Here is an 11,603-nt window from a genome sequence, read left to right as displayed (position 1 = left end):
AGTGCATCTAATTCCCATGGTCTTCCATTTGAACTCATAAGGAATTTGTTGCTATTTAACAAAAAAAAAAAAAAAAAAAAAAAAGAAATCCTCAAGGCTGCAAAAATCATTACAAAATGAAATAACAACAGTGCATTTACTATAGAGATGTTGCTCCTATGCAATCCTATGAAATTCTTAGGAATTTGCATTCATTATTTTAAAGTGTTACCATTTTCCATAACTTGAGTATTTGCAGCTGCAAAAAAATCTGAATGCTAAACATGTGCAATAAGGGAAAACTTTAAAGCAGATTGCAATTGTATAAATGGGGGAAACATCAATTCAAATAAAATAATCCACACCAATGTGTTCTTGTCGTCCTGAAATGTAACTATTGCAGGAGATCCCCTTGGCAGTTAAAGCCTGTGCTTTCTCGCAAGGATTCTGCTGGTTCTACAGTATATTCTACTTTTTATCCTTCAAAAAGACTTGCTGTACCCTGACCTTATAACTAAAGTGCAGCATGGTAACAGAATAAAGGAAGGAGTGAATAACAGATAGGGGTCATCCTAGACAGAACAGAGGAAGGTCAGTGGAGGGTGGAGTTCAAGATGACATAATGAATGGTTGCCAATAAGATATGCAATGTTGCTAATACCAGTTGATGTCCTCTAGTGTCTGTCAACCTTGCAAAAGAATGTGTCAATACTTATGGGCACCAACGGGTATACATGTGCTATTATTACAATAGCCTCTGTCTGCTTGTAGAAAACACAGGATTTCCTGATTGCATGGTCAGGGTTGGGAAAGAAAAGTTGCATCAATAGTTCTGCCTTTTATTTGATTTTTTAAAGGTAAATGAATGGCTTGCAGAGATCGTGCTTTTTCAAATTGGCCCTTTAATAACGATGCAAGCTAAATTAAGCAAGGGCTTAGTGCATGGTTTTCTATGCATCCTGTAGTGAGCTCGATGTGTGTGTATGTGTGCACTGTTATTAGAAAATGTGCATGTTGAAACACTGTAATACGATGTGTAAACAATGCAGAACACACAGGGCCTGCGAAATTCCCCTGTTCTGTGGCTCCAGTCAATGAAACACCCAGATACGCTTATTTATTTCTATAAGCATGAAGACAAGAGGGTGCTACATTACCATAAATACCTACAAATGAAAAGGGCTACGGGCGTTTCGAAGTACATTGCAAACCCCCTGAGTGCCGCAGTTTTCAACATGTTCATTTGAATATTATTTTATTTCTGAGCATGTTTGTCTGCATGTAGCAAGCGTGTGGAAGCAAGCAGTTCCGTGTTCAAGTTGGTTCATTGACGCTTTGCAAGTTGCATTACCTTTGACAGACTAAGGTCACAAAAACCCTATTTCTGCATTGCCATCTGGCTGAGGTGCAATTCAGTAGATACAAACAGGAGTTCAAATACAGTTCATTTGAACCGAAGTCTCCGTTGGGTTTAAAGGTTGGTTGTGGAGAGAGACTCATCACAGTACAGCAGTCTCTATTGCAGAAGACATGCAGAGCAAATCCACATATCATCTCACGATTAACTGTATTAGAAATGCAATAATTCTTCATCACCACTGGCCTGTTACCTTAACATCTGTTATACCAGGCTGCTCTCTATCTGATGGGTGTGTTACAGTGGAAGTGTGACCCTCAGAATGATAATATTGCTACAAATTATCAGAGTGTATTTCTCTGAATTTTTATTTTATTTTATCATCAGGGTGGTTCTGTTGATCAAATCTTATCAGTGATTTTATAAACTGTTTTTAATTTATTTATCAGATGGATGGAAACTTCTTTTGTTGCCAGCTCTGCAGTGCGTCTTCACTTTAGGAAATAGAGCTGACAGATGAATCTGTAAGATGAAGCTTATAGTCTCATGTGCTTGATGCTTGCTGTATCTGCGGCTCTATGAGTCGTGTGTTGCAAGCCACAGCCTCACTATTGACAAAACTATGTGTTTCTGTTATTCACTGAGGACCAGTGACGTGCTTCCAAGCACATATACAAACAGGGGAACACCCTGCATATGTAGTTAAGGTTCTACAAACTGCAAGCAGACAGTGGCTGCATATCAGCATCACACAAACCCCTACCCAAAACTGTGAATCTGTGCCCAGAAATACAGGTTACAGTTTAATACCAAAGTTGCCTCTAGTGGTTTGCGACTGGAACCTTACCAAGCTACCCCAATATGGTTTTCAAATACCAATGATGCTGCAGAATAGTTTTGAAATGTCAATATAGACCACTAAGGCCTGGATTAAATCAAAATGCTATATGATTTAATTCAGACCTTAACATTTTGTGCGTATTCTAAAAGGGTCAACAGCAGTAAGCACTGGACTGCAATCGCTATCCCCCCGTTCTGAGTAAAAGCCACACTTTCCCAATCTCACAATGACTGCAAACCGTGCAGCTCGACTAATTTAGTCAATAGCTGTTATGAACTTTTATCTCCTTTTTGGCTTGTTAAAACATGTGGTTTGTAATGGAAGCCTGTGCCACCTTTAAAGAGCCTGTTTCCTTTTTCAAAGTCATTCCTAAAGCAGAACAACCGGCAGTTGTTGGCTTGGTTTTCAGCCTGGGTATTATTTTGAACCAGGAAGGAAGTTACTCTCATCACAGCTAGAACATATTAATAAACGTGGTCCAAAGAATCTCTCTGCAACCATAAGTTGTCTGCAGACTTCCTTCAGCTTTCATGGAGGTTGTGAAAACCCTGTAAAAATTATAAAGAAGGCTTCATTCTCTTGAGACAGTCTTTTCAATGGTAGTGTACCTGCAAGAGGACATGGTGGACAGATTCAATTATAAATCTTTTTTTTTCCAAAAGAAGCATAGGTATATATATTTTGTTGTACATGTTATAGAGAATTATTTTTTTTTTCCAATCTGCAATGGGCAGCAATGAAAAGCCAAATCCTTCAGTCTGGTCTATAAGCTGCTTGGTTTGAAACCACACTGAAGGAGGGCTTGACTCTGTAACAGTAAACAGAAGATGCTGGCATTGCCACGGCAGTACTGTATGTGTGTGTGTGTGTGTGTGTGTGTGTGTGTGTGTGTGTGTGTGTATATGTAATGTAGATTACTTGATCTCTTTTCTCAGAAAACAGTCCCTTGTTTCTAAACATGTAGGAAGCTGGTCAGATATTTTGATGCACGGCAACATGTTCTATGAATAAATAACTATACCAAGGTGCATAGTGCTCTGTTTGTGTGTGCAAAACCACAGAGGGCTTTATTTCAAACATAGTCGTTTGACATTTCTCATAACACCTTTTAGGGCATGTTTTTTCTTAATGGTGTCATTGCAAAGAAGTTTCTTGTTGGCAATTAAGGGGTGCCAAGAAAACAAGCGTTTCAAAATGATTCAATACACACTTAAAAGAGAAGCAAGACTGTTGGGATGTTTCTTATACAATTCAGTAGAATTTATGCAGAACACTTTTTGGATGTGTAAACAGTTTCTCTGTGGGAGAGGCATCAGTTGTCAGGAGGGACTTTTTAGTGAAGAAAACTAATACAAGTGAGTCACAAAACCGACAGCTAGATTGAGGCATGAAAAAAAAACTATATGAACTTCATTCGCATTTATGATGCACAATTGGTTAATTCTATGGGGTGATGCAAAGGCTTTGTCCAGAGCTGTATAGCCGTCCATTCTTCTCTATAAATGACTGAATCTGTGCGGTAGAATACCATTACCTGACCTTCAACCTAGATTTCCTTTTCTAAAATTACAAGAAGAAAAGGAGATACAAATTGCATGCTGTTGGCTTAAATGGAAAGTTACACAGTGCTTATCCTCCATGAACTAATTACTGTGTTAATGCCGTAATGAGGCGTTAACACAGTAGTGTAAAAGAAGTTCTCATTGCAATGCATTGCACTTTTCTGCCATGTCTTCAACTGCAGTGCTTAGGAGCCAAAAAACACACACAAAGTAAATTGTGAGCACCCCTTCACTAATTCGTTGTTTTCAATAGTTCCCTGTTTCTTGATGTGTAAGTCAGACAGCAGAATGAAGAGGGAGCGCTGTATATAGAAAGCCTGTAGGGGTGCCTTTTTAATCGTAGTCTTTGTGGGGAAAAGATTTGGAAGCACTGGTACCATGGAATTGATGAGTAACTACGCCTTTTCCTTTTCTATTACAGAACATAACTACTCGTCAGAAATGGCCAGCGTTTGGTTGACCCTGACAGTTTTTGCACTGCTTCCACAAGCTCTTTTCCAAGCCCTGACTGGGCCTTCAGTTTCCACAAATACACCACAGACCAGAGGAACCAGGGATCCCGGGACAACAATGGAGCCAGAAAGTCCTATGAATCCAAAAATTACAACAGAAACTAAGGATACTGAACCTCAGAGCACAGCTTCATCATCCATCACCCAGAATATCTCTATCACTCAACATGATGATGACAGTACAGTGGATCCTGACGAGATCACTGTGGATGCTACTAAGGAACCTACCACTGCTTCTCCTGAACCTCAGAGCACAGCCTCATCATCCATTACTCAAAAGACTACCCTTACAGTGGCAAGCACCACCACTGAATCCCCACAATCCAGTACAGCAAGAACAGATAGTGCTACTAAAAGCAACTCTTCTTTTGCTATGTTTTATGGCACAGCGACAACTACTCCATATACCGATGATATGGAAACATCAGATTCCTCTGAGCACGACACAACAGAACCCTCAGAACCCTCTGCTTCTTCTGTGGACTTCTCCACTACGTCCGTGAGCAACTCAACCAACTCCTCTGGCGTGGTTTTAATCCTCAAAAAGGATACCACCACGAGAACCAGCTTGACCCCTGTGGCTGGAGAAGGGAGCTCCACCAGGACCACCACCCAAGCCAGCCAAGTCAGGGAGTTCCCGTGCGCGACCACGCTCCCCAGGAAAGGGGGGCTGGTGAGCCATTGCCTGATAGCCATCGCTGTGCTGGCTGCGGTGGCCACCATCTTTATCATCTGCACCATCGTGTTGTGCACCAAGCTGTCTAGCACCAAGCAGAAGTACAAGATGAGCGAATGCCAGGGCACAGAGTTGACGTGCATCTCTACATTGCTGCCCGATGCGGAGCCCTTTCCCAAAAACAAAGCCAAGAGCTCCAAATCCAACGCCCGCCTGATCACAAACGTGGAAGAAAGCGAGGGGGATGACCTCACACTTCACAGCTTTTTACAGCCATAACAATAAACCTTTGAAGTACAATACAATACAATACAATACAAATGTATTTTTATACAGCGCCCTTCACACCCTGGCATCCCAGAATCCTGTACAAAACAAGAGAGCTCATATGTAAAATACACTGCTGCAGCTACAACCAATTAGATAAGAGCATGTTCAAAGCATGTTTTCAACGTAGACTTACGAAAAGTTCACACAGAGCAAGGGGACTTGCTGCCATTAGTTTGCTGTCATGCGTGTGTGTCAATATTATGATATGCTATACCAACAAATCAATTTCTTCAAATTTTGGATGTCTGGAAAATAAGTGAAGATGGAGTTAGAGAACAATTACAATGTAATGGAAAAATAATATGAATGTTAAATAAGGTACTGTAGAAATAAGGAACTGTTGTTCTTCACCTTTGATTATATATGCCATATTGTAATTGCAAAAGAGGAAGGAGAAGTCAAATTGTCATTTTCTAAACTTCCCTACAAAGCTGTACAAAGCCTGGCTCTGCCCACATAAACAACTGATTGTACTCATATAGCCTTACTGTGTCTGAAACATACAAAGGACTTGTAAACAATCAGAGAATCATCATTTCTTGAGAGGATTTTGTTAACAAAAGTGGATCGAAAACGATGTCCTGTTGGTACCTTCATTGTCTAACAGCACATGAGTGGAAAACATGATAAGGAATGCTGGTCTACAGGCATATGAACAAAGCTACAGACTGCTTAGGACAGATTACCTAAGCTCTAGTGCAACATTTCAGCCCTTTTTAATATAAGATGGGGTCCATTGTGATCAGCACGATCCATATCATAGACAAAGCATCAAAAGAAACTAATATTTGAGCATCAAAAGAAACGGATCGCTTATATTTGAGCATCGAAAGAAACGGATCACTTATATTTGGATAAAATGTACTAGATGTGGTTGAAAAATGACAAAGTTTTAAAGCAGGTGCAGTGACTTTTTATTGTGCTGATTAACAATTGACATCAGGAAGACGATGCAAAATGATCTGTCGATCTTGGGCTGGTGTTGTGACTCTTGGTCTCCCAGTTTGTGGCCTGTCATTGACAGAGTGTGTCTGGTTATACCGTCTTGCCAGGTTTGAAATTGGGGGCAGTGAGCACCCAAGACAGCGAGCCACAGTACGCTGCCCTAGTCCAGCCTCCAACATACCAATTGAACGAAGGAGCTGCTCTCTTGGCATATTGTTTGTTTGGTTTTTTTCTGTGATTTTCTTTATTGCTTTTATTCAAGCTTGCAATTCAACAGCTGACATCACTCCATATCCAGTGTCCAATCCTCTGTCTCACTAATTAGGTGATTAAGTGCATATGCTTCAGTCATAGTCACTCAAGCGTGTCACGGTCAAGGATGAATGATCAAGTGATTAAAAAGAAACCAAAAACATTTCGTCAATGTTCATCATTTATGTGTTATAATAGTGACAGGTTTCTTTTGATGCTCGGTATACTATTTATGCATAGTTCATTGAACCTCAATGCTAGTGGGAAGACACATTGAAGCAAAGCAAGCAGGATGTCAAAGAACTATGAATAGTCTTTATGTGGATCAAGGACTGGTGCCAATAGATGGCTGTTATTTCAGTGTCACTGAGATTAGTCCTCTGGTTCCTTGTAGTACAAGTGACAGGCCTGTGCAAGAGTGACACAGGAAGAAAGTACCTCAAGATCACATAACTCATTTGCATACATTTATATTGATCCCTTTTGTTAGAATGAAACAAGCATATTCTTGAAATGCATTTATTCTTTAAAAAAATATTTTAGCTGTACTGTTTTAATCTACATCGTTGTACAGAAACACAATCTTGTAATTGTGGATCACTGTACAATACTCCTTACTGAAACAGTGTAATTTCACACAAACTTCCACAAACGTTAGAGCCTCGAATAGAAAGAAGCCGGGAAATGGTTATGATGGAGTTCAAAGTTTGGAGTGTATTGGAGATCGCTAATATGGTTGGAGATGGCTAAGCCCCTTCTTAATTTTGTACAGTTAACCTCTTCTGTATATGTACTGCAATGCATTTTGATTGGCTCAATGGAATGTTACTGCAGAATATACATAAGTATACAAATTGAAGAAAGCAATAAGGTATGATAATCTGTAGTGTAGTGGCAGTGGTGTCAACACAGTGGAGGTCATTTTGCCAATGTACAGATTTCAGTACTAACAACATTCAACTTCTTCAATCCCAGCGATAGAAATTTGCACTGAGAGGGTTATTTCGCTGGTAATCAGGAAATGGATTTCAGATCATGTGTACAGCACACCATGTGCACCACCATCACCATGCACATCTCTGGTCTTGAGTTTCCTGCACTTTGAAGTACTCTCACTGGGGAGGTGTGTCTGGACCAGAAGAGAACAAACCATAGTGCCTAGCCCTGGAGAGCTGTACTCTTCAATAGCGGAATACAAACCAACTTTACTGACCGTGGTCCCTGTGGGTAAACGGATCACATGTGGGGTAGCCTTACATTATTATATCCTTTGTAACTAGTTAAAGAGGTCCACTTTTCTATTTTCTATCTTTTAAGCCAATAACTGGGAGCAGCTCTGTATATACATCAACCCCACCTGCTGGCCATGTAACATATGACAGCTCAAATTATTTGTAACTCTCCAGTACCTTAGAACTGTATTTATACTGAGCATGCACTGTCTACCATGTTTAGTTAATTATTAGCGGCCCTTTTCAAAGATTACCACAGTATTATTGCAGTTTTATCTGGTTATACTATTTATCATATTTTAACCTGGTTTGCATTGTTTATGAATATGCTTAGCCATACCTCACTTTTCTTTACAGTGCTTACCTATGCTTTATCATGTTTCACTGTGTTGTTTTTCACTTTGCTATGTTTTTACGATTGTAAACTTTAAAAGGGTGATTTCCGCAATGGAACAGATACCTCTGTGCTTTGTAAAAATGATAAAAAATACATTAAAACAAATCTTGCTTTGAGTCAAAACAGTCTCCCTCCCACCACACACAGCCAGCTCACCTCCCCCAGATTACTTCGGGGCAGACAGTTGGAATCGTGTTGCTGTTCTGGAAAGAAACCAGCTTTGCTGTTCCAAGGGCAGGTAGTTCAGTGCTTCACACTCCTTAGAGAAATAACCATGTTTTATGTGCTTATGTATTTGTTTGGTTTATCCATTCCTCTGTTTTAATATCAATACTGTATTAATAATTTATCCACAAGTTTCAACCTTTTCACTTATCAATGCCTCACATAATATAAAAACTGCAATCTGAAACTTTACTAAAAGTGCCACATTTAATGGTTTGCTTTGACATGAGCGCCCTTCCTGTATGATGCATTGGGTGTACTGGGGATATTGTGTAACATTCCGTTCTTTGCAGCTATGTGACAATTAACACAGTAAATGATGCAAGACAGCATTGGTGCAATCTACTGTAGTGACTGTGCTGGGATGGTTTGGTAAAGCTCTTTGAAACTCCTGCTTTTAGAATGTGCATCATGTAACCAAACTCCTCCTAGCAGAGTCCATACCCCACACCACTGTTATTAGTAACTTAGTGACAATAGATATAATCTTTCAGTTTAAAAGCTTCACTCCATGCAATTAACCTTTACAGGCTTTCAGTCAGTGAAGTGGAATTAGGATGGAAAGCGTGCAGCATTAGTGTCAGGAGTTGAACAATCGACAATACATGGGTTTGCTGCACACTGGAGTGCAGTAAACAGTAATTAGACAGGTCATTAGACATAGATAGACCATCAAGCAGGCTCAAGCATCATGTAAGAGCTTGCAGCTCGCTGACAGGATGTTTGAAAATGAATGTCTTGGAAGAAATGAGATTTCAGATTCTTCTACCAGTGCTTCATGTAAAAGATCTTTGTACCAAAGCTTTTGTAAAAGAAAAAAAAATATATATAACATGCTCTGGAACTGTGGGGTCACCCAGTACTTAATATACTTTGCAATTTGATCCTTTATAAAAACCTGTGTTACAGTAAGGACAGTTGCACTGCACATAGAAATATCATTTTCACAATGCAAAATTCAGTCTTAGAAAACTGCTTCAAAATATTGAATAAAGGGGTGCATCAACAAGGATTTTCAATGCATTTTGTGTCGCCGCTAAGAAACACAGTGTAGACTTGTTTTTATTGAGGAACTAATATGTTTTTTTGATTTTATTTTTTTCTAAAATAAAAAAAAAATTCCAATGCCTGTTGCTTTGGAACATAAGCTTTGAAAAACGCCTCGCTAGTTTATGAGGTTACTTGATTGGCAGTAATCTGTCATCCAGAAGTGGCTGCTGATTCCTTCAATTGATCATTCCCCATATGAATAGCAACAAGAAGCAGCAGCATGGCTTGCCATGAACAATTAGCCTACACCAGATTTGCAGATGCCAGCTTTTGGAATACATGCCCTTTGCCACAACTGTTTTCTCAATAACAAATGACTTTGTGCATGTTCCATTTCTTTTAGTGTTAGTCTAGTTGCTAGTTGCAGTTGTTAGCTGTGGGATATTTAACCTTCAGAGGAGAAGGTTGAGGACCTTCATCCGAGGCACGAGTCGGCTGAAAGGCTCTTTTATCAATGGTGTTTAGACGTCCAGACTTACCCTTGCATTTCTTGTAGAAGTCATAACATCTGATTCCTGAACACAGTGACACAGGAATACACAAACAAGCATGCATCACGTGCATTTATTATATATCCTTCCTTTGCCTTCCTTTAGAATGCACTTGAGAGAACTGTGTATCTCCAACTACTGCATGTTATAATAGTCTCCAAAACAATTCAATTATGTGCTTAAAATATATCCCCTCGTTATATACCTCATGTGATTTCCTAATAATGTTGGTTCTGCAAATATGTAATGTTAGTTAGAAATGAATAATGTCACAGGATAGCCCTGTGGGCCCAGATGTTAGTTAACAGGAATTAGACACTCAAGAGACAGAAGCTGCAGTGAATTATTTAACAAAATTACACAAAGCCAGGAACAAATAAACAGGCACAAGGGCCAAAATAAAATGTTAAACAAAACAAAACATACTACAGGCTGGGCCATCGCCATCGCCATCGCTAAACATATCAAAACACACACCTACTCCTTCCTTTTATACACGTGGCCACTCCCCCAGTTAGCATCAAATACCTAACTGGGGAATGGACACACCTGTGATTGTTAGCAGGGGTGGATCTAACCCCTTCCCTGCCATCCTTACATTTCCACACAAACACACACACACACACACACACACACACACACACACACACACACACACACACTATTTCCAGCAGCAGAGCTTCTACTGTTCTGGGACTCAGGCATGACCTAATTGTTTCTCCCTTTTCTTTCTTTCTTATTATTTCAGAACGAATCCAGGCTTCATAGATAATGTCCAAAAAGATGCAACACATTCCAATAAAAACACTGACCACGCGCACATGTACTTGGCTTTTTAAATTCTCCAATCACAGTCCACCGTTTCAGTAAACCAAGGCAATAGCTGTGACCCTGTTCCTGAGAAGTAACTGTAACTGTAACTAGTTGCGTTTAGTTTTAAGTAATATGTTGCTGTAGCTAGTTCCAATTTTGTAACGGTAATGGATTACTTTTTAAAAGTAACTTCCCCCAACACTGTTTAGCACATCAAATGTGGAAATGTGAGACTCCTTCTTTGAACTGAAGTTTATTCAAGTAGAATTATTCATTGGATCTCAGCTATGCACTGCACAGCAATGGTACTCAACTCTGGCTCTTGAGATCAAATCCAGTCCAGATTTTTACTCCAAGCAGGTTCTAATGAAGCTGCTAAGAGACAATTAACTAATTTAGGACCTGGTTGGAATAAAGACCAGTACTGGAATCAATGTCAAGGGCCAGAGTTGCGTACCACTGCTCTACAGTGACCTCTGCTGGAAGACATAATTATACACATATCTGCAAGTTTCACTGAAATGTGTTTTATTTTTAGTTATTAGATTTTGTGTGTGCACGTTTTGTTTTTTTTGTTTTTTTCAGTAATAAGCACAGGCATTATAAAAGTAAAGAAATATTAAAATGACAAATCTAAGCCGTGAATGAAATTGCTCTGCCAGTAACTGTAGAAATATAAGCAGACTCTGCGGGGTCAAGGTTTTACTAAAAACAAAATACTCTGACAACTAAAAACATCAGCAGGACTATCAGTGGAGTATGCTTCAGAGTAATAAAAAAGGCATTGTGTTGGGTCCTTTCGAGAAGTTTCCAGCACTATTCATTCGAGTTTCTGTAAATGTGGTGAGGACAGCTGTAATCAGGAGGTGAAATTAAAGGGCGAGTAGGGAGGCACAGATTTATAAAATAACGGGTTAGGAAAGAAGCTCTTGGGACAGGGT

At 39.6% G+C, this 11,603-nt stretch overlaps 1 protein-coding gene across 1 annotated transcript; it reads left to right on the top strand.

The window, feature by feature from the left end:
• The first annotated feature begins 4,152 nt into the window (after positions 1-4,152).
• LOC121300044 (P-selectin glycoprotein ligand 1-like) lies at positions 4,153-6,161 on the top strand. Its single transcript, XM_041228398.1, has one exon. It carries the CDS (start codon positions 4,181-4,183, stop codon positions 5,204-5,206), a length of 1,026 nt encoding a protein of 341 aa, XP_041084332.1. The 5' UTR covers positions 4,153-4,180; the 3' UTR covers positions 5,207-6,161.
• The last annotated feature ends 5,442 nt before the right edge of the window (positions 6,162-11,603 follow it).

This window comes from Polyodon spathula, chromosome 25 (assembly GCF_017654505.1).
Source record: "Polyodon spathula isolate WHYD16114869_AA chromosome 25, ASM1765450v1, whole genome shotgun sequence".
NCBI classification, from domain to species: domain Eukaryota; kingdom Metazoa; phylum Chordata; class Actinopteri; order Acipenseriformes; family Polyodontidae; genus Polyodon; species Polyodon spathula.
This window is presented reverse-complemented; position numbering and strand designations above follow the sequence as displayed.

What these genes read in the sequence shown, in the direction of transcription:
- LOC121300044 (XM_041228398.1), top strand. Translation starts at nt 4,181, where the DNA reads ATGGCCAGCGTTTGGTTGACCCTGACAGTTTTTGCACTGCTTCCACAA.